Consider the following 27,777-nt stretch of genomic DNA (forward strand, 5'->3'; position numbering starts at 1 on the left):
CCCCCCTTCCCCCCCCCCCCCCCCCCATGCAGGCACATGCAAACAGACCAAAAAACTAACAGGACATGAAAGAAAGAAAAAGGAAACGAAAACTACCTCCTCTATTGGTCCTTGACTGATTTAGAACGGCATTTTTATCCTCCAGGAGTCTAGGACTCTGCTACCAGGAGGTTGTCATATACTCTGGTAGTGAGCGGTTGTTTTTCCCTCCCTCCCATGTTATAGATAGCACTTGATGTTTTATAGGAGGAAAAAAATACAATAATAAGGCATACCAATAAGGGAAAAGATGTAGTTTATAGGTCATAGTGCTTGGCCTCAAGAACTGATTTTTCTACTACTTGCATTTCTCCCCTTTCAATTCACTATTATTATGCACTCTATTTATAAATACAAGAATGATGTTATGTAATTACCTATTCTTTGCTTCTCCCAAACAGAAAGATACAGGTGACCTTACTGCTCAAAACAGTGAACTGAAATTGGAGTTGCAAACATTGGAACGACAAGTGCACTTAATAGACGGTAACAGTCTATCCTTAGCTATCTTTGCAGGATGGTTTTGGTTCCATTCTTCCTTATCATCTTCTTCACCACTCTTTGGCTTCTCCCAAAATAAATTAAAAAAAGAAAAAAGGAATGGAAGAAAAATTGAAAGTAAAAGGTTCAGACTTGAGATGACACTGACTTCAGAGTGTAGAACTAGGCTGTTTCAACTTTCACACTTTTGACGACTCTCTCATTTGAACTTTTTAAATTGTTCCTAAAAGTAGATATCCAATGAGTGTTGGTGATGCCTACTGCAGCTTTCGAAACTGGGCTGCAAGTAAAGAACAATGTGATTTCGAACATCCTGTGTTTAAAATACAAACATGCAGACATGATTTTATAGTTGGCCAACTTACTCAAAGGTAGGTTTTAGATTATTTACTAGGGCATCATCCTTCGAAGTGATATTGAAGTCATTCAATAGGTGAACGATTTGTACTTCGTCAATGCATTGAATGCAACGGAATTCAATTCTTAGCCTTTCTCGAGAACGTTGATTTTGTTTTGTTTTATTTTTTATTTATTTTTCCCTGGTAGACTCCATAAAAACTGCTAAATGATGTTTTCCACCCTTATTTTCTTCTTAAAAACACACCATTGGATGAAGCAGTAAAGGAAGAGGTCCAGCATCCGGAAGTGCAGATGGGTCAAACAATTCAAAATAGTGGACCTATGATGAATCTTCCTGCATCTTATGGAGCCAGCCAGCATCCCGACCATGACGATATGGCTACATTGTTAACTGTTCAACAATTTCAACAGCTCCATATACATTCTCAGAATGGGCAGCAACAATATTCAATGCAGCCACAGGCTCAAGCCAGAAACTTGAATCTAAGAGGTTTGGGGCCATCTTCCATTCAAAAAGACAATGCTACTTCAGGCACATCACCAGAGGATTAGAATCTGGAACTGGTAGATGAGCTGGCTGTTGGATGGTTATTAGTTGGTCCAGAATCTTGTTGGTTGTAGTTTTGATTGGGTTTTGTGCTTTTGGTTAGTATGCTTACATGCATCAAACTTTAACATGGCTCTATGTGGATTCTGTTGAAGTTTAGTTTGTTGAATTGCAAAGATTATTATCCAAATATTGTTCTGTTGAGTATGGGTCTTCCATTGGACACTATTTTCCACCATCGTGTCTGCCTTTTACCTGAAATTTTGAGAATTGAAAAGATTTTGGGAGAGTCGAGTAGCCAAATCACACCTCACAAGGGTTTTGGTGGATGAAGAGAGAGAGAATGAGATACATACAACAAAAGCACATAAAACTGTGTGAATAAAGAAGGTAAGAAAATGGATGTGTTGAATGTGGATATGAGCAGGACTCAACTCATCCAGCTAGGGTTGTTACTCGGCTTGTCAACCCACGGGCTTTACTCGGTCCCTAACACGAGTTGACTCGTCTCATGGGTCCATATTTGTCATTATTTCTTACAAAAATTTAAATAAAATTTATTATAGAATTATTTCATAAAGTAACATGGCCTAAAATTTGTTAATGGTGTAATGGAAAAATCAATTTTTCATTTTCAAAATTGTTTGTACATATATTAATTTAAAGCGTAAATTTATTATAAATAAATACCTATTAGTATTTTATTTTAATTTTTTTCTTGATCCAAACTTTTCCTCGTTTATATAGCCCTTGTTTGGTCTTTATAAAAATGAGATTTTGAACAAAAATGTATTTTGAAATAATAATTTTTTAAAGAATGTACGGTTAAAAAGTAAGAAAAAATTTAAGATTTATGTGTAACATTATTTTACAAAATAATGTACGATTGAAAATGAATTTTGAAAAAAATCCATTTTTTGGAAAATGGAACCCAAACAAGGACATATAGACATATTTTGAGCAATTCTATATAAACAGGGCCACATAGGCCCTATTTTGGTGGGGGCTCTGTTTGAGAAGATTTATTCACAAATTTTTAACGATTACATAGATAAGACTTTATTATGATCGAATCGATATTAATGTCTTATATTGCATAGAATTATATTAATTTTTTGCTTCACCAATGTATCTTTTTGCATCTTGTTTACCGCGTTCTGTTAATTGTTCTATAACTTTTAAGCACTATTTTAGTAAAAGTGTACTATTTTTGCCACAGATATAAAATGATCTATCTATTCCTTATTTATTACTCCCTCCGTCCTATTTATATGGGCTGACTTTGTTTTTTACACGGATTAAAAAAAATCTTATTCAATGTTATTGAAAAAACAATTTTTGCCAACTTTCTTGATTTTCTTTTATTTATATTTGTACAATTTCAAGATTAAGCGGGAAAAATTGGTTATAATTAGACAAATTAAATAAGGGTATATTTAGTAAACGAACAAAACAAAACAAAACATACGCAATAAAAAGACATGACTACACAATTGAAACAAGGAAATAAGGAAATTTAGTTTATATGAATAGGACGGAAGGAGTATCATATTATCAATAAAATTTAGAAGTCAGACGGACTATGCGACACCCATGGTGCAAGAACTTCCAGACGAGCCTTCCGCCCATAAGATCAGCAAGCTCAATTTAAGCTCACACAGGAGACTTTTTGAGTACGATACAATTCGAATACTCGCATATGATGCCCACATTCGATGCGCACAATAACAACAATCTTGTCGGGCATGGATAGGTACAGTTCGTTGGTTTTCTAACATAATCCATGTAATGGGTTCATATGTGATTCGTCAATAGTAATGTTATATATAATAGAGTCAAAATTAACAATTAATTTTGACCATGTATTTAATAGGACACACAACTTTTCAACTATATATTTCATCAACATTTATTAAAATCTGATTTTAATATTCACCAAATAAGGGCGTATTTGGTAAGACCATGCAAAATTGTATGTGTTTTGAGTACATAATGCATATGTTTGGCAAGGCTGAGATTATAATTTAAGCAAAACTTGTGGAGCAGATTTCGCGAGTCTTATAGAATGTACAATTAATAAGTGGGTAATAATTATGGATAGTTACGAATTCTACAAAATGTGTGAATAAAAATGATGCCAAACAAAACTCACAATACTCTAGCACTCCCTTTTCCTCTGCAAGGCTAGAATTATGCAAAAGCCTAATCACCAAAGGCATTCGAAGGTGTGACACTAGTAATCACCCCTCTTTCCACCAGTTATCCCTACAAATGCAAGCCACAACCATCAGCAATCTCATCGATATCGAGACAATTTCTGATGAAGGTGACATCTATTAGGTCTATACAAATGTAACTATACAGATAGAATCAGAAAGAAAGATAAAAATTACTACTATAAAATTAACAAATGTAACAATGTGAGAGAGAGAGAGAGAGAGAGCTTTTTTACAATGTCCCACTTGTTTCACAATCATATGATATTACCAAAGTACAAGTCCGAGGCATAAAAGTGAATTTTCAACAGGTACACACTTATAAGAACCAATCTCATTCTATTCACAGGTAGACCACAGTATACTTTAAGATCTGACTCACAAGTTGTTAACATGCATGTCTTCTCTTGACTGCATCTTTCATTTCCTGCACAAACGTCAATATTTCATATAATTGCACCGAAAGCTGAAAATAACAGAAATATGACTATATACTGCATTATATATGAGAATAAAACTTTAATTTTCCACCTTCGGTCCATAAATCTAAAGATTCTGTACCAATTTTTATAGAATCATCAAAATTCACTAAAATTCTTACAAGATTCACCCCACGTAACATTACGGCAAAAGGTGATTTATATCAGCAAATGCTGTCCTTCACTGAAGAAAGACATAACAGGAGAAAATTTTTTACAGAGGCATACCAAGGGAGCTTGAAAGCATCTTTCCACCATCCATGTTTGGAGCATTTCACAACAACTTTTTCCAAACGGACAATGATCTCTGAAAATGTTGGACGTCCAACACAATCCGGATGGCAACATTCTTCGATCAACCTAGGTATGTAGCACAAGTAATCAGGGGGAAAAAAAGTTACTAAAGCTATAAAGTCAATCAAAACCATAGAGCAAAAAAAAAAAAAGAATACTTTGTTTGGGAAAGGTGAAGAAGGGAGATAAAGTAGTTATAGTAACAAAGTATATTGAACATTTAAAATATCAGTTATCTTATTACTGAAAACCTCCTGGAGATAAACAATTCCAATTTGAGTAAAATACAGTTCACTATCCAGAATTCAGTCACTTCTACAGTTACTAAAGCTATAAAGTCAATCAAAACCATAGAGCAAAAAAAAAAAGAAAAAAGAAAAAAAGAATACTTTGTTTGGGAAAGGTGAAGAAGGGAAATAAAGTAGTTATAGTAACAAAGTATATTGAACATTTAAAATATCAGTTATCTTATTACTGAAAACCTCCTGGAGATAAACAATTCCAATTTGAGTAAAATACAGTTCACTATCCAGAATTCAGTCACTTCTACTGAAATATACCTAAAGACCACATGCAGATTGAAAAAGTAAATTATCTCACGAAACCGTAACTGGAGAAAAATCTTCAAACTTAAAGCATGATTCGCTTAACATCTTTTCTGATATAGAAGCATAATTTTATATAGAAGAGAGAATTACAGTACACAAAACAAAGGTAAAAACAAGCACAGAAATTTGCCACGAGATTTACATCACTGCATCTCAACGGTGATTAAAATGGAGAAACTGAACAAGGAAAAAGGAAAGCAAATACAGATAAATTTGGAAGAAAAAGAAAAGAAAAGAATGACTTACTTTTTTAAATCAGGAGGGAAAGATTTAGATTTCATCTTTAGGGCCAGTCTCTTATCATCTAGAGAGAATTACAGTATACAAAACAAAAGGTAAAAACAAGCACAGAAATTTGCCACGAGATTTACATCACTGCATCTCAACGGTGATTAAAATGGAGAAACTGAACAAGGAAAAAGGAAAGCAAATACAGATAAATTTGGAAGAAAAAGAAAAGAAAAGAATGACTTACTTTTTTAAATCAGGAGGGAAAGATTTAGATTTCATCTTTAGGGCCAGTCTCTTATCATCTAAGGTCATCAACTTAGCAATTTCTTCAGGAGACTTTGAAAATGGTGGCACGCCCTCCACCATCTGAATCAATATATACAGACATATGCATAACACAGGAAGTTGATCATACATCTTGCGAAATTGTAAATCAATGGTATCATGATGGATCTAAAGGAGTACTGGGGGAAGTGAGGAGGAAAAATAGACTTACGGGTTATCTTTTGCAGTGGAGTACAAAGATTCTCCATAACATTCTTAAAGTATATTATAGAGTTTCTTACTAAAGAGAGTTGAATAATCAACATGCTTCTTTTACATAGTAAAGCAAACATGAGAGAGTAAACCATTTGAAAAAGAAAAATCATCTCAAAAAGATTTAGAAATACGGATCTAAAGGAGTGAAGTGAGGAGGAAAAATAGACCTATGGGTTATCTTTTGCAGTGGAATACAAAGATTCTCCATAACATTCTTAAAGTATATTATAGAGTTTCTTACTAAAGAGAGTTGAATAATCAACATGCTTCTTTTACATAGTAAAGCAAACATGAGAGAGTAAACCATTTGAAAAAGAAAAATCATCTCAAAAAGATTTAGAAATATTTGATAAAATAATAATGCAGGAGAAGTTATGGACAGGGAAATATACTTGCTTGCATTATAATTTTCTCCATAGTCAAACAAAATTATAAGGATGAAAAATATTACCTCATAAAGTAAAAGACCAAAAGAGTACACATCCACACTTCTATCAAATATTTCATCTTTAAAAATCTCAGTTGCCACATACAAACCTACATTTAGCAAGGAAAAAAATTTGGGGTCAAACAGCAGTTCGGGACCAAATCTCTTCCAGCAGTGGATGGAAAAATGTAAATTCAACCAGATTCCTCTAGCATATGCCCGATAATTATATCATATCTTATCTTCAAACTATATAAAGGAACTCCTCAAATGTATGATGCTACACAAGTATTTTGTGTACATGTCTTACTTGTACGATCTATGGCTTCAGGACGCTCCAGTTTAAATTTGTCCTCTGAAACTTTGGATAATCTAAGCACACCAAATCCAGCAACCTTCAACTGCCCTCCACAATCCAGCAAAATATTTCTGGCACCTTACCAAGACTTCAAATATTAAAAAGTGCAAGCAATCATAAAGTCGAATTCAAGAATATATATATATTTTTTCTATATAAAAGAACCAACTTAAGCATTTAGTTTCCTTACTTTGGCTTTAAATCACAATGAATAACTGGGTCTGGTTTGCATTCATGAAGATAATTCATGCCCCTGTCAAGGTGGTTAAATTGCCCGAACCATCAGAATACAAACTAGACAGAATCAGCCCGCACCCAACAACACACAAACACTAAACAGAAGAAAGAAGCAGCAGCAGAAGAAGAAAAAAGGAGGATCATATGCAAATAATGAAAAATAAACAGCAATTCAACTTCTTATATTTTCCATATATTTTTTCAAAACCATATTACCTGGCAATTTCAAGAGCAAATCTTAATGCTTTAGATGGAGATAGCCGTCCTTTCTTTTGAAGATAGCTACCTAGGTCACCCTGAAGATTAATAACATATATGAGCAAAGCAAAGCCAAACAAATATGGAATTTATAGTTTATTCAATGCTAGGTTAATCAACACCATTGCAAAGAAAAAATTCAGGCTAAGAATAATTAGATACTAGAAACCAATCCACTTCATATTCGACTCAGAAACTTCAAAAGAGAATAAACAAAAAGAAAAGTAAGAAAAGTGGACAATCTGGAAATTTATTCCCATGAATTGATTGATTGTCAGCATTTGCCATAAATTTAACAAATTTAGCCACATCTATTCAATGCTCAGGTTAATCAACACCATTGCAAAGAAAAAATTCAGGCTAAGAATAATTAGATACTAGAAACCAATCCACTTCATATTCGACTCAGAAACTTCAAAAGAGAATAAACAAAAAGAAAAGTAAGAAAAGTGGACAATCTGGAAATTTATTCCCATGAATTGATTGATTGTCAGCATTTGCCATAAATTTAACAAATTTAGCCACATAAACCAATTACAACTTGCACAAACACATGCATATCCACGCTTTGCCAAATAAGAAGAATAAGAGCATGCCTGTGGCCGTGGGGTGTATATATACACATGTAGAGAGAGATGATTACCTTTGAATGATACTCCAAAACAATCATCATAGGCATTTTCTGGGTGACAGCACCAATAAACTGAACCACATTAGGATGTCGGACCTTTTCTAACAAAGTCAACTCATGCTGGAAAGCATTTCTGCAACATAACGCATATAAAAGATATACAGAATGTGTAAACCATAAACTTAAACAAACCCAAAAACTAGTAATTGAGAAATGTGTTAGCATGACAATCCCAAAAGACAAAATCAAACTTTACAGCTCCAGGAATTACACAGGAATCAAGAAGAAACTGCTTAAGAAGAAAAACATGTGTTATTAATTATTACAATGGCATGGGACTTGGAAATACCTTACTCCTTTTCAATTTACTAATTAACCGCACTCTGATTTGTAAGGACCCAGATATTCTAAATAAAATCTCAAATTTAAATTTATCTCTTTGTCAGAACCATTGGTAAGTTTCACACTAGAGTTTCTGAAAAATACTTGATTATAAGCAAGCAAATTCTATAATTATAAGTCAAGTACCTAAAATGGAAAAGGTACGAGAGCCTTTGATGTACTTGACTAGGGATTTATCACTACATACATCAGTGAATATTGAGAGTTTTATATTCAAATGCACGTTGCATTATGCTGACTCTAATTTTAGTATGTAATTTCATATTGATATTAATAATTGAAATATGGACGGTCAAATTCAAGCTAATATTCTTTGCAATCCAGTGTTCCACAAATAATTAGTTTCTATAAGCTGTTAGACTTGTTCATTATCACCACAGACTTAGAGTTAACTTTCAGGTGTTGTGAGACCAATAATAAAGATAATGCATTCCCATGAAATCAATAACTACGGTGGACTATCATTATGCACAGCTATTGACACAGAAATATAGACTAATGGAAACAGATTTTGGAAAATCTGAGTTCTTGCGAGCAATAACATAGAATTTTTCCAAAAAGATAGATCAATTTTTCATATCTTTTATACAAACATAACCCGATAGAATGATTAACTATGAAGCATTGACATAGACACGTGTCAGACACGCCGAAACGCGATTTTTCAAAAAAATCCTGACACGACACTTCTTCAAAACATTGATTAAATTCTCTAAAATTCTTCATTTATATAGTATAAATTTAGTTTTATACTTGTTATTAATTTTTCTTATTGAAATCTTTTAAATAGAAATGCCTATTTGTGATTTAATAATAATTTTGAGTTAAAAAAATATATTATTTTTGATAAAAAGGAAAAATGACCATGACAGAGTGTCCGAAGAGTGTCGTATTCAACACGTCTCTGATATAGACACAGGACACTCTACCCTAGTTGAAGAGTCCATTCTACAAAGATGAATAATATTCAACTAAAATTCACTCTAGGAATCGATAATGGAAAGGTTTTTCACCTAACAATTAGACAAAGTACATTACTTATGTCGAGCTCACAAGAATGACATAGGACGCAATGCTGCAATTAGACGCAAAAGGGTGTGTTGGAAGGGGGGGGGGGGGGGAGAGGGGGGGGGGGGGGGGGGGGGGGGGGGGGGGGAGAGAGAAATTTTACTTGGAAAAACTAATTTGAAATAGCAATTTTTTATTTTATTTTATTTTTTATTATTATTTTTAAATACGTGGAAACATTCTTTTTCAATAAACATTTGCCCAGCCTAATTTTTTTAACCCCTTCCGACTCTCCCCCTGTTGCAATCAAAACTAGTCATGTATGATTTCTCGGAACTGGTAGGTCCAAAATTATTCGTATTAGCACTGATGTAATAAGTGCATGTTGTTGGAGGCAAAGGGGGGACTTTAGAACTTAAGCAGCATGCTAGAATTTAATAATGCAATATAGTCATGGTTCTTTTAGATTTTCTCCATAAACATCTTATTCGCACGTTAATTTATAAGCTCCAAACCTAATCAGTTGGTATTTACGATAAAAGCATAAAGTAACAATCTGTTTCAGAATTCTCAGCAAACAAAGAGCTGAAGAGAAGGTATTCAGAATATACATGCTTTCAGGGTCTGAATAGCTTTCCTTGTCAAGTATCTTAACAGAAACTTTTGTGCCATTCCATTTAGCGACTTGATATGATCCCTGGCCAAAGTTATCAAAAATAAATGAATAATATAAATGTCATAGTTGAATTGATGGGGCACTACGAGAGTAACAACAGTAACAGGGGTGGCATGGATATTAGACAGATTCCAGTCTAATTAATTAGAAGCGAAGGTAACAATAAAAATGCAAATCTGTGGATATAACAATAAAAATGCAAATCTGTGGATATCATAGTCTCTTTTCAATGATATAAATGACAATTGCAAAGCTGACTTTCAGCAGTAAAAAGTTTCATTATAACATATTAGAATTGAAAACTTGAACAAATGAATTTAGCAAGGAATAGATTAAGGCATTTGTAGAAGCAAATGAAATTTCTCTCAAAAGTTTTTCCATCAAAAAGAAATATATGTAGATAAGAGGAAATAGATCACACCTTAGAGATGCCATCGCTTTTCCGGATTTGAATGTCAAGTGGACTGAGCTCATATTCTGGAACTTCACGAGGATTTGCAACCACCATTGGCGTCTTTCTGGTTTTCTAGGAACATAGCATACACTTCTATGAGTGTCATGAAAGAAGAAAGAAGCTTCCCAACCTAAACGAGGATCATGTTCACACTTACAGGAACTTTAGCCCCTCGGGCCTTCAAAATATTGTAAACTTCAACATTTCCATAATACTTTGCATCAGCAGCAGCCTGTCACAATGAATTAACTTTTACACGAAGACATATGTGCAAGACAACGAAGAAAATGACAAGAGTTTGAAAGATGGGGACTGGTTTGACAGCCCAATAACAAGAGGAAGCAAGAAACATTACACTTAGGACCTTTCTTAGTCCTTCACGTCCATCATCCAGCAGATACATGTATCATGCATGGTGTATATGGTTTATAAACTAGTGTCCATTACAACAGCCATCGATACCAACTTTGTCCACTAGGAGATTTGAGGAGTGACAATACTCCATTTTTCAATTGCCTAAATTTTGAATTGACAGACTTCCTAAAATTATGTTCATGAGCATATATTAATCCTGAAGTCATTACAACTGACAAATGTGAAATTACAGCATGTGAAGAGGAGAGTAACCCTTTAGACAAAAGAAAACATAAAGTCTGGCTTACGAGTCACCGCCAAGCAGAACATGGGGTCCTTTGGAAAAGTGCAAAAGGTTCACTAACCTAGCCCAAGAATGAGTGCCTCCAGGTAGTTTCATATAGATTGTTTTATGTTGTTTTTTTAATTCAATCAGTGAAGACCTACTTGAAATGAAAAGAAAAACAAGATCTATGCAGATATATGGCCCAGGTTGCAGGTTTTCTTTTAAACTCATTTGAGTGGATTTAAAATCTCTTTGTTTTCATGGCAAAGGCTCAGATATACTACTTTTTCATCCACAAAACACTTCCAAGCCCCACTTTCCCCTTTTCTGAAGGAACAATCCAGAAATTTAAGGGATCAAATACAAGAAACTTTATAGATTTATGTCCTCGGCCATATCATCCTTATCGCAAAAGCAAAGCAGAAACGACAAGTTTACATATGATTAACAAATAGAAGCACATGACTTGATGATTAGGTTGAAGCCAATTTCTCCAAGGACCCATTTTCCAAATCTTCATTTTGTTTCAATAACAATCCGTGATTGCCAACTCTAACCAATCCTTATGTTAGGTGTTTGGCAACTTCCTTAGTTAGGAATAAGATGGTAAATCATTCATATGGTGTTTTAAGGTGGATTATGAGTTTCCATCATCGCCATTGTTTCTGGATATTTAAATAAATCCCAAGATTGGTCAATAGAAATCAACACTTGAAATTATTTCTTCAGTTTAATTGAAATTTCAGTTTTTTCACATTTCAAAACTATATTATTACACCAAGTGTAAACATATTGCTCAGCCATAACACATAAACATGTTACATCTCAAAACCACAAGGAAATACGATTCTTCTTTGATAAGAACAAGAAAAACAATAGGAATATACACTAACAGGCATATAGAAACATAGTATCCCTGCATAATTAAGGAGCCAAATGTAACAAAAAATGGACTTTCAAGACTAAATCACATCAAAATTTCACAATATTAATCAATATAAAAAAAATATCCTGAACAGATCAAAACCAAAGGAATCAACAATACCAACATTAAAAAAATCCAGCATTGACTGCTGCCCCCATTCTGTTCAATATAATGTCCTCAACAGAGCAAAAAAAAAGGGGAACGAACTCACAAAGTTAGCACACAAATGCACATTACAAGAAGCAAAATGGATGAACCAAATAAACCAAAATTAGACTAATAACAATAAAATAAATCTACCGTGCTGCCCCATCGATCGTGGGCATCAATATTCGCCCTCCTACTCAACAAAAGCTTGACAACCTCAACATGCCCCTCGCAGGCTGCAATGTGCAAAGCAGTCCTCCCGTCCAAATCAATGCTATTGACATCAATTCCTTCATCAAGCAAATCCTGCACACCCTTGACGTCACCTTTGCATGCCATTGACAGCAACTGCATCGTGGAATCCAAATTCTCTGGAACCGTCAATCCATCATCCTCTGCCAATGGGCCTCTCCTAATTGGATCCATGGATGATTGCCTACCGAAGCTAAACCGGAAATTATTCCGCTTAGGGTCCATTGAAATCTGCCTCTGGAAACTGAATTTTCCGCTCTTCTTGAACGATCCTGTTGACAATTGGCGCGAAATCCCGCGCTTTAATTGGGCGGCAGTATCCATGTCAGTTAGTAAATTCTTTCAGTTCTAGAACAAATCCTTCACGCGATTTTTCCGGGGCTGGCTCTATTGAATGATGAAAGAATACCCATTTTCCGTACAACGTAATACGATTGATAATCCTCGGATTGTTATCGAGAGCTGGGAAGGAGCTCTCGACGGCGAGGAGAGGAATGGATCTGAGTGACTGAGAAAAGTAGATAGAGATTGGGAAATTGTTTGTATATTTTATTCCACACATGGCCCGGAAAAGACGTTACTACAGTTTGTTATTTTGTGGAAAGAAATCCTTTGCATTCTGTGAGGCCTGTTTGGCATTCTTTAACAAATTAAATTATTTACTATAGTAACATTCTGTATTATACATTCACACAATAAAATATTTTATACATAAATTAATAAAAAAAAATTCAAATTTTAATCACATATTCTCAAAAACATATTATTCAAAACTATAGAGTGTATTTGATTGAGATAGAAAATATCATTTAGAAAAAAAAATATTTTCCTTCTTTTGTACAAAGTAAAAACCACATCTACCTAAGAAAATTTTTTTCCTTAAAAATAAGGAAAAATACGCATATTTTCAAAAGTTGAAAAATATTTTCCATGAAAAAAATTAGAAACCAAACAATTAAAGTAGGAATTTGGGTGAAAAATTAATATTTTTCATGAAAAATAAATGTAATGAAACATACCCTTATAATTTCTCCCGTAATGAGACAAACATACTTTAAAAAAGTAGGGATAAAAGTGGGGGCTAGATCCTGTCTCTTATCCATTAGGCTCCTTAATATGCGGTCCAATTTTAAATGAAGAATAAAACTCGAGTGAATATTGACAAGACCGTCCTTGTTCCAATTCCCTAATGAGACAAATGTCTCGTTTGGTACACGTTAATATAAAAATGAGAATGAAAAATATAGTTATTACGGATCCCACATAAGATATATAAAGTTAAATATGATGATTTAATATGATGAATAACGATCATATTTTTTTATTTTATGAGAAAATATTGGGAAACAGACGGGGAGGCAAAATCTTAAATGGAGAAAAGAAATCAAATATTACTTGAATTTAAAATTGTTAGATTAACCAAAAATAACCAAGTTTCCCAAGCTCCCTATTGTTCCCCAAACTCCGCCATCCAACGATAATTCGGACCGCAACTTTATATGTACTCTTACGTCCATATATATCCCACTTTATGTGTACGGACTTGTTTAGAATGAATTGAAATTATCTCAGTTAAGGTATGTGGTAATTGTTTTTAATCTATTTGATTTGATGTCCCATAAGAGTGCTAATATTTGATTAATCCAAGTAATATGGTCAGATTATTGTGAAAACAAAGTCAAATGTACAATGCTTTGGAAAGTATGTGAGAATCGATGGAAAAATAAGTGTAGAGGATTTATTGTTCAATTGGCTAACAACGTAATGTGTGTGGTTAAATCTCTCAGTATTCTCCTTATCCATTTTGATAAAAATATGGCGAAAATGTTGAATTTCTTTTCATAATTACATTTGCGGGAAATTATCACCCCATCTCCGAAAATTGTCTACTTTTTGTCAAATAGTCATGTGAAATAATGAAAAGTTTAAATTATAAAGACATTTTGGAAGAATGAATCACGTGCTTTTCGAGTGACTATTTGATGAAAATTTCCGTCCATCTACCCTTACGTGCACCAAAAACGTTAGTTTGAAGACCTAAGCTTGACAAAAATAAATGAGAAACCAAGTGAAACAAGTGATAATATTTGGGGAACATGGGAGAGAATTTTCCTTTCAAAAATCTGATTATAATTTTCTTATTATTAGTTATATTTGGTTATGCGCTTTTATATGTGAGATATAAATTGTTATTTGGAAGGGTGAATTACACAAAATATTAGACAATCTGGACCGACATCCACGAGAATTAGCTTATCGACTCCTCACAAGGAACCACCATCACCTGCTGTCCAACATTGCGACCAGATGACAGCCCCACAAGAGCAGCCGGTGCACTTTCAAGGCCTTCGACTATATCTTCTATAGAAGTTATCTTTCCTTCTTTTATACGTGAAAGCATCATTTCCAAAAACTTAGGATAGAGGTGGTAGAAATCAGTAACAAAGAATACTTCCATACGAATACGTTTAATTACAGTGTAGAATAAGTTGTGTACACCTTCCGGCTGCTCGAGATTGTACCATGAGATCATTCCAGAAACAGCTATATGACCCTTGATTTTCGTGTTGAGAAGCACTACATCAAGCATCTTTCCTCCAACATTCTCAAAGTAAATATCGATTCCATTAACAATTTTACAATGAATTTTGTAAAACTAAAGCAACCGTGCAAGAATTTGAAATATTTGCAATTGTCTTTTTTCCTCTGACGAGGCACTAATACTGAATAGGAACTAAACAAATCACAAACTCAATTCTATTCATGCAGCCGGACTTATTAAGACTTAAAACCCCACATAGTGCAATCACAGTTCATCTCTGGAAGAAGAGAAGTTAAAACTCACCTTTTTAAAGCTGCAGTTAAATCTTGCTCTTCTTCATAGTTAAATGCATCATCAAATACGATTTTTTCTTTAACAGATGAACCTTCAACAAGAAGAGAGAAAGTAAGTAAAGAGCGGAAATGCTTGTGATATTCAGAGATATACCATATTAACTCTTCCGACACATGAAATATACATCATCAAATGTCAAAAGTGATGGAAAAATGTTGTTCAATAAATCAATAAACACAAGTGTGGAACGAAAGAGAAGATGGGAGCCAATACTTTAGCCTATGCGACGGCATAGGCCTGTTCATAGGCCAACAGGCCATGCGTCGCATAGCCATTAACCGAAAAATGGAGGCTGGGTTTTGTATAAACCATGCTATGCGACCGCATGGGAATACACCATGCGGTCACATGGTAGTAATTTAGTGACCGTTGGAGGTCGTTTTTAGTTAGTTTTTTGGCGGCTTTTGGAGGGTTTCATGCAACCTTTCAACATGGTTTTGACACCAATTTGTGGCATTGATTGAGGCCTATAAATAGGCCATGGATAATCAATGAAAAAATATTACAAATAATAAGAAAACCACTCGGAACTATTTTTTATCATAATCTTCATTCCACAAAGAAGAAATCGAAGTTTTCTTCATCCTTATTCAATATTCCCTTTGTGTTCTTCAAGTTTTGGAGAATTTATATAAGTGCTTAAGTATTAATTCTCTAAAAGGCTTGATTACTCCTACAAACCATTTGCTGCGAGACTCTTTAAGCACCAAAATTGTTATCGAGAGGGGACAAATATCGTTTGAGGACAACGATGTAATATCGTGTTTGAACCTTTCATTTCTTCTTTGTTCTTCACATTTATTTCATTTTCTTGATATCGCTTCTATGTTGTTTCTTCTCCAATTTCCCCGATGGCGTTAATCTTCCAATAATCTAAAACGATATTTGTTTGCAATGGAGAATGAAATATGGCAACAATCAAGTTGATGGATCGAGATTCTTGTTTGTATGGACTGCTTGATGAGACGAACTTTACAAGAAGATTCAATTGGAAGAAAGACATGAGTCCAGATTCTCGCATTAGGATACGGTAAATTTTGCCTTCTCCAAATTTAGTAAGTCAAAGTGCGTTTCGATTTCACATATACGTGCAGCATGTTTTGTGAATATAATGTGTGCAAAACATCAGTATTATATTCCAACAACCTTAAAATGATTATTGCGTTCGTTGTGCATTTTATATTTTAATTCGAATATGGAATTCAACTTGGGTATTTTCTCTAAGAAAATACTGGTATTTGATCATCATGTGTCCTCTATATCCAGTTTTAACTTATGAAGGAGTGTCGTCCTTTTGGCAGAATAAATTTTCTAAATTTAAGACTCACATGCCAATCGTTGTGTTAAACTGCCTCTATTTAAAAAAACAAATAATATCCTGGGATGCACTTTCATTTTCAGCATGTTGAATAATAATTGGAAAACAATTGGAATAATATGACAGCTTTTCAATTAATATGATAACGGTTGGGGCCTAAAGTTGTATGATAAGGTTCTGTTATTGAAATAACTTGTAATTATGAGTTCATTCATGGATTGCATGTATTTTTGAATTGAAAAAATAGAATATTCTGTCCATTAGTCTCTGCATGTACTCATATTATTTTCTGATATAGTAATACTCTTTTGGAATCATTTAGTGGTGTATAAAATGGCATACTGTCATCTGTCTTCATTTATGAAAGGACATGACTCATAAGTATGTATGCCTTCATGTTTCGTACATATTAAAGTGAATAATTGTGAAATTCAAAATTTGAGTATATCTGTGAATGAAAGATGACCCATCAAAATTAAGGCAGAATCTGAAATTGCATATTTACAAGTCCTGTGGAATCTTCTTTGTAAAATACAAGTGTTTCATGCCTAAACATTTAATTGGGTTGTGTTGATTTGCAAGAGATATAATAAGTTAAGATATCACAGAAAATCCCAAAAATAAAGCTTGCCATGCATTTTGTATTCTACTTTTGAAGATCAGTATGTATTATATAATCATATTGCTTGCAATTGTCTGTCTATTTGCATATGCATGCGGTTCTGGTTCGTAAAGTAGTTTACAAGTTGGGGACTCTCATTTTGAATGAAATTTGAATCAGTTGATGACTATTCAGTAATTGACGGCATATGAATCTGAACTTACTTGAAATAATACATGGAGAAAATAATAAATTACTCTCCGTGTTAAATCTATCAGAATGCAAACAATTTGAGACTCAAAGTAAAGCATAACTGGATAACCCTATACGTGATAGTTGGTTTTGTACAAATACATGTGATTTAATTTAGTTTGGCCAGTGAATATTCGGTAATGCAAAGGAAATGGAAAATTACATGTGATAACTTTTGTGTCTCTTTCCTTGTATTCGGTTATATGAATTTTGTGAAAGAAATATGAACCTATCAAAAGGAATATAAATTGATGCATGCTATAAGTGCAATATGGGAATGATAAGGTTCATATGCATGGAATAATAATGTTGTGAAAATGCCAACTAATTGTCCGATTGATTTTATGTCTTGCTGAACTCAAATTAGCTTGGGTTAATATTCATAGCCTCATTTAATTCTATGGAATTAAGTGAGACGATCCTATGCCAATTATATTTGGATAAAAGCATAACAAATTGTGATTTGTCTTAATTTATTTTAAAGCGGAAGCTGCTTGAGCAACTATTTAAGACATGAAAATATTTTATAGAACAAAAATTGTGTCTATAGTTGGCAGTGGTGCCAAATATCATTCTCATTCAAATCTTAAAAGTTTGAATGTGGTGGTTTAGTTGGTTAAATTTTAATATTTGATTGAATTGATAGCTTCAATTAATTCTCCTAAATTACTTCTATGCAATTGAGTGAGATTTCATATGAACACGATAAAATGTGATTTTGTCCAAATATAAAAAAGGTGCTTATCACATAACGTGATATGATGCTATCTTGTGAAGGTCACGAAAGTGATAAATTGCAAACTATTGGAGATTAATATGTTTAGTCTCGTTCGTTGTTGAATCGGACTTTAGTGAGGAACCAATTGAGTTGGTTTGTGCTTGAAAGGCATTAACGGTCTATGAAATGACCCTATTCAGATATGTGATCAAATTGAAAATAGTCGATTTGAAGTATATTATGACTTAACAACCATTATCAGAAAGTACTTAAACTTTCACGGACTTTATCATAAGTGATAAATGAATTGAACTATGAAAGAGTTGATGAACTCTAAGTTCAAATATAATCCCAAATGTGAGGGCTATTATGTTGATAAGCTCTAAAATAACACAAAATGTGGGGGTTAACATTAAATGCTAGTGAACTTATATGAGAAGTTCAAAAATTTGCGGATGCAATACTAACATATTGCATATGAATTCCTAATTAAGGAATTGTGGGGGTAAGTTAATATAAAAGTTAAAGTTCCTTAAAACTTTTAATCATAGAAATATATCTATGAAGGAGAAAATGTGGAAAACCCTTATATATAATAATAATGATAGATATACCAAGTCTAAGGTGGATAAATTGAGTAAAAGCCGATTATGGCGTTTGCAAAACAATTTGAATATTTAAAGAATATTCATATTATTGAAAATCATTGTAATGACTCAATGATGAGAAGTGAATACCCACGAATGAAATCCATTAAAGTAATTTGACTAGTGTAATGATTTGATGAAAATCATCCAATGGTGTTTTGAAAATTAATAAGGCTTTAAATAAAGCGAGTGAGAAGCATGTGGCTTCTTGGTGGTGATGAGTTGTATCTTTCAAATGAATCGATCATTGGCTAGCTATATTTTGATAAGATACTACGTCACATGAAATGAGAAGTAAAGATATATAAGTCTTAGAAGTGACGTCACAAGGAAATTATCAAAGATGGAATAATTTTCTAATTTTTCAAGAAAATATTAGCAGATCATTTAACAAGACCACTAAATAAAATTTTAGTGGCATCTACTCGAAGTAGGATGGGGTTGAAACTCGTAAAATATAAGGGTCCACCAATGACGGCAACCCTACCTATCATTACTCAAAAGGCAATTCATGGGTTCAAAAGGTACTAACAAGTCATTCGATATGTGGATTGTTGCAGCATTATATAAATTCACAATAATCGTATCCTAATTAAAATAATGCTGGTTATTACTGAAATGAGGGTTGAGTTTTAAGCTCTTAATGAAATTCAGTGCTAAAACACAAATACCTTTAAAAGTAACAAAGGTACTAGAAGAATTTCACCTAAACAATCTTCAAGGTGGTACAGTCTTAATAGAGAGTTAGAGTTTCTCTCTTAAAAAATTGTTGAAAGGGATAAGCGCAAAACCATAAAAGCGCTAAGCGAGTTATGAGGAATTTAAGAACATGTGGTACTCGTGTGTGTATTCTTACCGGTATTGTCACATGGAACAATTGGTTCAAAGCTTCATGCATAGGCGGATCCAGGCCGTCAATCTTTTTTTTTTAGTTCAGCCCATGTAAAATTTAAAATCAGGCCGTGTAAAATTGAAAACCAGCCCGTGTGGTGTAAACCCAGTTGCAACAAAATGAGCAAATGACCCAATTTTAGTTGCAACAAAATGAGCAAATGACCCAACTTTAATTTATTAGCCCAAACAAAACATAAATTTTATTTTCCATTTAAACCCAAAACTACAACCAAACACAAACCAAATTTAATTCTAATCCAACATTAATCTCCAACAACAGGTCCAAACCTATTTTTTCAGATTGGACGACGATTCCTTTCTCAGACTCAGACTCTCTCGGTCTCTCCAGCTCCAACTTATTTTTTCAAATTTTCAATCCAAAATTTCTATAAAATTAAGGGACTCATTACCCTAATAAAAGATTTCATAGCCCAATACTTTCTAGTAGGTGCCGGCGTGCCGCGAAGAACCGCCAGTCCGCCGTGTAAGAGTCCAAACCACCAGTCCACCGGCGCCACTGCTGTTCTCCGTTTCTCTTTGTATGTCTGTGAGCCTCTCTCTCTTTGAATGTCCATTTATGCTTGTATTATGTAGAGTTTATAGACCACAGTTGTATAGGATTAGAAAATCTAAAATTTGAAAACCAAAAAACGGAACTGGAAACGGGAGGCCCGAATGCTGGAAGTGTTGGAACTTAGAAAATAAAAGAAGAAGAACGACCTTTTAATTTATATGGATTGTTGACACAGGGATGGGAAGATTTTGATAAAGTCAAAAGTTAATTAATTAAAGAATAAGAATTGTTTGTCTGTTTGTGGCATGTGGTTTAAAGTACAAATAGATTATAGATATTATCTCATCTCAGTCATGTCTATCTTTTTAAGTGATTATTTTTATATTGTTTAAATTATTTTGATTGATTTTTACGAAATACAAAAATGAAACAAATGCAATAACTGTAAAGTAAATAAAAAATATTAAAAAAATGTATAATTGTACAGTTGTAAGTTAGATTTTATAACTTGGACCATTTTTTATATATATTTGTCATTAATATTATATTGATTATTGAGTATGAGTTTTTTAAAAATCGAAGTTTTCTTAGATTTTGATTGTCAACATGCTTAATTGAATTATTTTTCAATTTCAAAAATGCAGTAAACTTATCATTATCAAGGCATACCGGTCCAACGAACATGTAGGAAAAGCAAATTGCAAGAGCTTAATATACTCCCTCATCACTTGTAAGTAAATGCCCTCGTCTCTCCACTTGGGGCCTTGCCGGCAAAACATTGAATTATTGAATTAATTATTGTTGAAATGTTGCATTGCCGGCTTAATAACTTGTTTTTGCCTTGTTGACATGTTGCCTTGTCGGCTTAATAATTTTTGTTGTTGTCTTGTTGGTTTAATGATTGTTGTTGTTGTCTTGTCAATTTAGTGGATTATTTTTTTATTATTCCTAGAATAATATCATTGATGATTGATTTTTTCTTTTTTACCTTTTTTTGCAATTGTAAGAATTGAAAATGGAAGGTCAACCTCCTTTCAAGAAGAATAAGAACTTGTTTTCATTCTTCCAAAGGTCTAGTCGACCTACTGAAAGTACAACTTCTGATGGAGTAACTGAAGATCTACCTTCATTTCCTTCGGAAGTTGAACATCATTCATCCTCAAATATTAGCATTGAACGAGAACCAGGAAAAAGAAAGCAAATACTAGAATTTCCTTCTAATCTGCGGGATGAAATTAGAGTGTCATATCTAAAGGCTGGGCCTTATCAACCAAGACTTGTTGAGTATCCTAGAACACAAGGAAAATCTCAATCTCATCGCTTTCAGGCAAAATGGTTCAACCAGTTTCCTTGGTTAGAATATTCGCCTACAACAGATACAGCATATTGCTTTTATTGTTATCTTTTTCGGAATGATGGAAATCTGTCCAATTGTTTGGCATTGGTAACTTCTGGATATAACCAGTGGAAGAGGGTCAATGACGGAGCAAAATGTGTATTTCTTACTCATTTGCGATCATCGGAACATAATATGTGTGAGAGAAGAGCTAAAGATTTAATGAAACCGTCTCAACATATTGACAAAGTGATACATACCATATCGAATGAAGAAGTTGAGAAACATCGTCTACATTTAAAGACTTCAATTCGAAGTGCACGTTGGCTAGCATTTCAAAGTTGTTCCTTTAGAGGTCATGATGAATCTTCATCTTTATTAAATCGTGGGAATTTTATTGAGAAGATAAAAATTTTAGCAGAAACAAATACAGAAATTGATAAAGTTGTGTTGAAAAATGCTCCAAAAAATGCCTAATACATTGCTCCGAGTATTTAAAAAGAAATCTTACACATAATGACGAATAGAGTAAGAAGGATGATTCGTGAAGAAGTTGGGGATGGATACTTTTGTATTCTTGTTGATGAAGCACAAGATGCATCTAAGAGAGAACAAATGGCTATTATTTTGAGGTTTGTGAATGGTCAGGATATTTGGACGGAACGCTACTTTGATATCAAAAGCATCAACGACACCACGTCATCAAGCCTAAAAAATGAGATTGTAAATGTTCTTGCTCAACATGAACTTGAAGTGTCATAAATGAGAGGCCAAGGATATGATGGTGCTAGTAATATGCGGGGCGCTTGGAATGGACTTCAGGCATTATTTCTTAGAGATCGTCCGTATGCGTATTATGTCCACTGTTTCGCTCATCGATTACAGTTGGTATTGGTTTATGCAACTAAAGAAGTTGATATTATTTGGGAGTTCTTTTCTCATTTGGATAATATTATCAACATTATTACTTCTTCTCCTAAGCGCGTTACGGAGTTACAATCTGCTCAAAGAATTGAAATTAAGCATATGTTAGCTATTGGGGAGCGTGAGTCGAGAAGTGGAGCAAATCAAGTGGGTAATTTACAACGATCAGGAGCAACTCGTTGGAGTTTTCATTATGACTCTATAAAAAGAGCTTAATAGATATGTATAATGCAACTTGCGTTGTGTTTGAAAATCTTAGTGTTCATTGTCCAAATGGAAAATCTAGAGGTGAAGTTCATGGTACTTACAAACATATGAAAAGTTTTGATTTCATGTTCAGTTTGCATTTAATGCATACTATCATGAGAATAACCGATGTTCTTTGTCAAGCCCTTCAAAGGAAATCTCAAGACATTCGGACAGCTATGAGATTCGTTTCTACTACAACAAAACTCCACCACAAATTAAGAGATGATGATTGGGAAGAATTTTTGAGGAAGTGAAAAAGTTTTGCTCAAAACATGATATTGAGATACCCGATCTAGAAAGTTTATATAAGGTTGGTCCTTGCCGTTCTCGTGATCCAATTACAATGAAGCATCATTATCACTTTGAAGAACTATTTTTTATCATAATCTTCATTCCACAAAGAAGAAATCAAAGTTTTCTTCATCCATATTCAATATTCCCTTTATGTTCTTCAAGTTCTGGAGAATTTATACAAATGTTTAAGTATTAATTCTCTACAAGACTTGATTACTCCTACAAACCATTTGCCGCGATACCTTTTAAGCACCAAAATTGTTATCGAGAGGGGGCAAATATCGTTTGAGGACAACGATATTGTCGTGTTTGAGCCTTTCATTTTTTGTTTGTTCTTCACATTTATTTCATCCTCTTGATATCACTTCTATGTTGTTTATTTTTTGATTTCCCTGATGGCGTTAATCTTCCAACAAAAAGAACATTTAATAGCATGGAAGGACTCTGTTTCTCGAGCTTCTCTACTAGCTCCTATATTGTTGATAGAACACGTCAGTATCCCAAAGAGCAAACTCGAGCTTATTTCAAGTTTTCTGTAGAAACTTAAACTTAGATGTCATATGAGCCCAGATAACTTGATCACTGTCAAACTAAGGAAAAATCAAGCTTTTTGTTGTTAATATCTCTGTTTATGTAAAGCTACCTATCAGCATTATATTTTTCACTAACCTTATATTTGCTTTCGGTACTTCCGATGATGTAGCACTCAAGCAACTTTGCAAATTGCCCAACAAGCAAGAGCGAATCCAGGACTGCAACTCAACTAGGGTGATCGTTGACCGTTGACTGTCCATAGTCAACGACTGCATAGCAATATCATTTATTAATATTAAATTAAATAATATTAAAAATTCTTCGATTTGTATGTAAATATACTAAAACGTAAAAAATCGTATATTTATATCATATTATATTTCCATACAATCTGAAATAATATAAATTACATGATACATAAAACTTTTTTGTGTTATCAATGCTTAACAAATCGTTTGCTTGACTAAAAGTATTTGAGAGCTTAAATATATCACTATAAGAACTAGATTGAAATTCAGTTGAAAAAATCATTCCATAATTAGTACGAGAATTGAACGTTAATTAAAGATTAAACATAATTAAAATTAATTTTAAAATATAATTAAAGTTTCAATTTCCAATTTTCAACACCAATTCATCACAAATTATAAATTGCCCAATTTCTCATTTTCAATTTTCATGAATCACATATTCACATTTCACGATATTTAAATTAATTTTTAATATCATAATTCAAAGTAGACAAATTCTCAAATAATATATAAATTAAAACTCAATACTCATAAGTCATATCTTATAAATTATTGAAGCATAAAATATTTAAAACGACAAAAACCAAAAAAAAAAGAGGGGAAAAAACTCTCCTAGAGTCTTAACATATATTATTTTGTTAAATTTAGATTTAAAATTCAACCATTGACATGATGGTTAAGCTTCCATTTATCCTAATTTTAGAAGTTATAAGGAATTAATTTTGGTAAATATTGTAGAAATAAAAATTTTGCACAATGAAGTGGAGGGGAAGGAATCAAACCCAAAACTCACAATATATAAAAGGAAGCTTTAATCAACTAAGCTGAAGAGAGGTTTGAAAGTAAAATGAACTACTAATTATATAACATAAAATTTTTATTTATTATAAAATAATAATAATAATAATAATAATAATAATAATAATAATAATAATAATTCTCACCGGCGAGTCCAGTCGGGTCGCCCTAGCGGGCCACCTACTAAATCCGCCGGCCACCTTCTAAATCCGCCACTGCCAACAAGCTGTCCAACCAACTAAGAAATGAAGACAGTTTCACCCTTTTTGGGAGAGCAAACCTCATAAAAACCAAAATAAGCAGTCGTGCCAGGCATAACTAAGAATAAGTATAGAGTAAATTAGTCGAGCAGTTATCAACTATAAAAGTAAAAAAGTCTGCCAAAGTTTAGTTCAATAAATACTATAAATTTCATGTTCTATTAAATATTCTTAATCATCCACGAGAGTGATGCAACACCGTAATAAACTTACCATTGTTTGTCTTTGAAAGTAAAAGATAGACCCAGAAACATGACCTTGTTGTGTCAGTATCACCAAACCAAAATACCGGTCATATCCAGCCCGATGCTATATTCGTCCTGCTAAAGGTTTTGATCAAATTATCAATAGGCAAGTGCTAGAAGTTAGCTGATTTTGACAGTGGAGCCAGTAATTCTTTCTGCGCTTGCACGAGTACTCAAACAAAACGATCTCCACTTATCAAGTAAACCTCTTTATCTTTGCACCAAAAACAGAACAACTCTATCCAGTGATGATGGAATTTTTAAGACAGTAACTTAACAAGAATTCCTGTATGGTAGGAGAGAGGCACATCTGTGTGCTGAATTTTGAAAAAGGTCTCTGGAGCTTTAATAAGGCTGTAATATTCCCGGCCAGTCATTCCCCAAACCAGGGCACCCACCTTGAACTTGAGATCAGATGAGTCCACAACTTTGGACACTCCTAATCCGGCAATAAGCTAGATAATAGATAAATGGAAACGCTCAATAACAACACAAATTAATTGAACAGATTGAGGTAACTGAAATAGTTAGATAGTTTTATCCTTCAGGTAAGGTAACTGGCTGTAAATATAGCAATGCCATCTTTCTTACAATCTGTGAATTGTTTGAAGTCATCATGATGGATTTTTAATAGAATAACGTGATTTACAATCGCTAACTACCGCGGTTGCTTTACTTGACATACATGTGGCGATTAATGATTTGATGCATGATACAATAAAAAACTACCACATTAGTGCATCAAATCACTAATAATCACATGTATATCACATAGGACGATTGCGGTAGTGAACGATTGTAAATAGCAAAACTCTTTTGAATAATAGCTAAAAATAATCTGCAAATTTAGCTGCTACCTTCATAACTTGTACAATGAAATTCCAAGAGTGGTCTTTAACGAAATATTATTTTCCCCTAAATCATGTGTCTTGAAACAACTAGATTCACAAATATAGTGAATTTAATACACACATTTCCAATATTAGAGCATGATCATCTTGCTCTTGTTGGGTTATGATGCCAAATATCTCTTTGGAGGCAATGATGAAACAATGGGCTAAGGCCCAAAATCGGTTTTCTCAACTTTAGGCTCTTGCCCAGTGACGTGACATGATCCAAACCCAGGCCCAAACATTAAAGCATGTTTAAGGGCGTGGCATTGGTTGCAGCCCAAATGTACTTTTCTCTGTTCTCTAAGGAGCCACTTGGACCGTTAGATGATATTCTGGTCAATGGCTAACTCTTAGTGTATAAATAGCACCTTTGGTTGCACTATTGATTAATATCACTATTTCAGCCGTTTGAGTGGTTCCTTTCGAGACTCTTTTTCTTCTCTTTTGTGTGTTCTTCCAATCTCTGATTGGAGGTGTTCATTTTAATTTTCTTTGTGAAATTTGATACTGTTGGATATTGGTTAAATAAATCGAAAATTGAAAATCGATTAAAGTGACTTCGTATCGACTTCGGCCAAATACTCAAAAGCTCGACTCAATCCTTTTAGGCAAAATTGTTTGCCACTTCGCCGCTTCGGGGCGCACAAACGGGGATCGACTTGCCCGGTCAAGTCGCGGGGGTCGAGGGGGCAGCGGGGATCGACCTACGGAAAGGGTGCATGGTTTGGCCTCAACCATTTCGTCCACACCCTTTCATGGTCTATAAATAGGACCCTTTGGGTGTCCTATTCCTAACAATTTTGATATGCAAAACATCTCTCATCCTCTCTTCTATCCAAAATCAAAATCATTTCATTTATTTTGATTTTCCTTCATTTCATCCTTGGAGTACATAAGTCTAAATTTGGTTCGTTATACTTGTGTTTTGGAGTGCTACAAACACAAGTGTAGCCGTTGTATCTTGGGAGTTGATTGCCGAAATCCATAGGCACCGTTGCGGGGCAAATTCGACTTAAGGACAAAGAGTCCAACTCTTGCCTCAACTTTGTCCCTACTTTCTTCTTCTTCTTGTTTGTGTTTTCTTTGCCGTTACTCTGTCCAATTTTTGGCACGGATTTACAAACCATTATTATACTTATTTTGGCGTCACTATTCACAAAATTCCTCCAACAAATACTTAGTGTACTGTTAAAGGGTTGGTGTGAGTCTTTTAACCTTGTGGCTTCCTTTAATTGATAAAGGTATGCTTTAGGTCTACGGGTCAGGGTTCTTGGTCATACAGATGGGTAAAATCCTAATTTCATTGTTTCTGAGCCTCAAAATTGTAACATCTCCATTCTTAGTGTCATGGCTGCAGTTTGAGAAAGCTTTTATGTATTTCTTTGAGTTTTTCTATAAATCTCTTAAGTTTGGTATTTGTTTGCTTCGATATTCAGTACAACCGCTCGAAAATATATATCTTAAATCTTGCCCTTAAAATCCTAGCAAAATCGTTCAATCACAATTTGCAAATATCACTCAAGGGACTGTTTCCAATTTCCACGACGAACAAATACATCAAACACAATTGAGCATGAAAATGGAGATCGTGTGAAAATGAGTGACTTATCGTGCCAAGTGTAAAGGACTCTATGAAACTCCTCTCAATTTTTTGCATGCGATTATGCATGTAAGGATCACAAGACAAATAGAGATTTTTCATCAAAATTGCACTTGTAGAATACATCGGAACCTCGAGTTTGATGCTCGAGGTTTTCAATGACATGTCTGATTCTTTTGGGGCCACTTTCTCTAATCCCATTGCTTCTTGTAGCTCTAGGTCGTTCTGGTTCTGGAGAAACATAAGTGTCGACCTCCAAAAATGTCTCCAATAGGTTCCCGAGCCTTATTCGCTTGAAACCTGCGCAAGTAGCATCCCCTCAA

General features: G+C 33.8%; 2 protein-coding genes and 1 pseudogene across 5 annotated transcripts; 1 reads left to right on the forward strand and 2 right to left on the reverse strand.

The window, feature by feature from the left end:
* The first annotated feature begins 14 nt into the window (after window positions 1-14).
* On the forward strand, window positions 15-1,680 carry LOC111403470 (probable transcription factor PosF21). The gene is made up of 2 exons (XM_023031982.1): window positions 15-525; window positions 1,160-1,680. The coding sequence occupies exons 1-2, from the start codon at window positions 399-401 to the stop codon at window positions 1,450-1,452; spliced, it is 420 nt and encodes a 139-aa protein (XP_022887750.1). The 5' UTR covers window positions 15-398; the 3' UTR covers window positions 1,453-1,680.
* Window positions 1,681-3,505: 1,825 nt separating this feature from the next.
* On the reverse strand, window positions 3,506-12,786 carry LOC111403471 (integrin-linked protein kinase 1-like). 4 transcript variants are annotated; one of them, XM_023031986.1, is made up of 14 exons: window positions 12,132-12,786; window positions 10,424-10,498; window positions 10,234-10,338; window positions 9,748-9,833; window positions 7,739-7,859; window positions 7,054-7,133; window positions 6,791-6,853; window positions 6,553-6,671; window positions 6,267-6,352; window positions 5,578-5,641; window positions 5,291-5,348; window positions 4,371-4,502; window positions 4,046-4,090; window positions 3,506-3,712 (listed from the first exon to the last, which is right to left on the reverse strand). In XM_023031986.1, the coding sequence occupies exons 1-13, from the start codon at window positions 12,552-12,554 to the stop codon at window positions 4,084-4,086; spliced, it is 1,419 nt and encodes a 472-aa protein (XP_022887754.1). In that variant the 5' UTR covers window positions 12,555-12,786; the 3' UTR covers window positions 3,506-3,712; window positions 4,046-4,083. The 4 variants fall into 4 exon arrangements, with proteins under 4 accessions (XP_022887754.1, XP_022887755.1, XP_022887751.1 ...); XM_023031987.1 differs by lacking the exon at window positions 5,291-5,348 and having other exon boundaries at window positions 5,520-5,641; XM_023031983.1 differs by lacking the exon at window positions 3,506-3,712 and having other exon boundaries at window positions 3,821-4,090.
* Window positions 12,787-14,478: 1,692 nt separating this feature from the next.
* On the reverse strand, window positions 14,479-27,655 carry LOC111404488 (annotated as a pseudogene).
* Window positions 27,656-27,777: the final 122 nt, after the last annotated feature.

Source organism: Olea europaea, chromosome 11 (assembly GCF_002742605.1).
Source record: "Olea europaea var. sylvestris chromosome 11, O_europaea_v1, whole genome shotgun sequence".
Lineage (NCBI taxonomy): Eukaryota > Viridiplantae > Streptophyta > Magnoliopsida > Lamiales > Oleaceae > Olea > Olea europaea.

Coding starts and splice junctions, on each gene's coding strand:
- LOC111403471 (XM_023031986.1), bottom strand. CDS start 12,554: ATGGATACTGCCGCCCAATTAAAGCGCGGGATTTCGCGCCAATTGTCA. Junction 10,499..12,131: donor ACGATCGATGGGGCAGCACG/GTAGATTTATTT, acceptor TCATTGTGACAG/GCTGCTGCTGATGCAAAGTA. Junction 7,134..7,738: donor TTTTGGAGTATCATTCAAAG/GTAATCATCTCT, acceptor ATTAATCTTCAG/GGTGACCTAGGTAGCTATCT.
- LOC111403470 (XM_023031982.1), top strand. CDS start 399: ATGATGTTATGTAATTACCTATTCTTTGCTTCTCCCAAACAGAAAGAT. Junction 526..1,159: donor ACAAGTGCACTTAATAGACG/GTAACAGTCTAT, acceptor TGGATGAAGCAG/TAAAGGAAGAGGTCCAGCAT.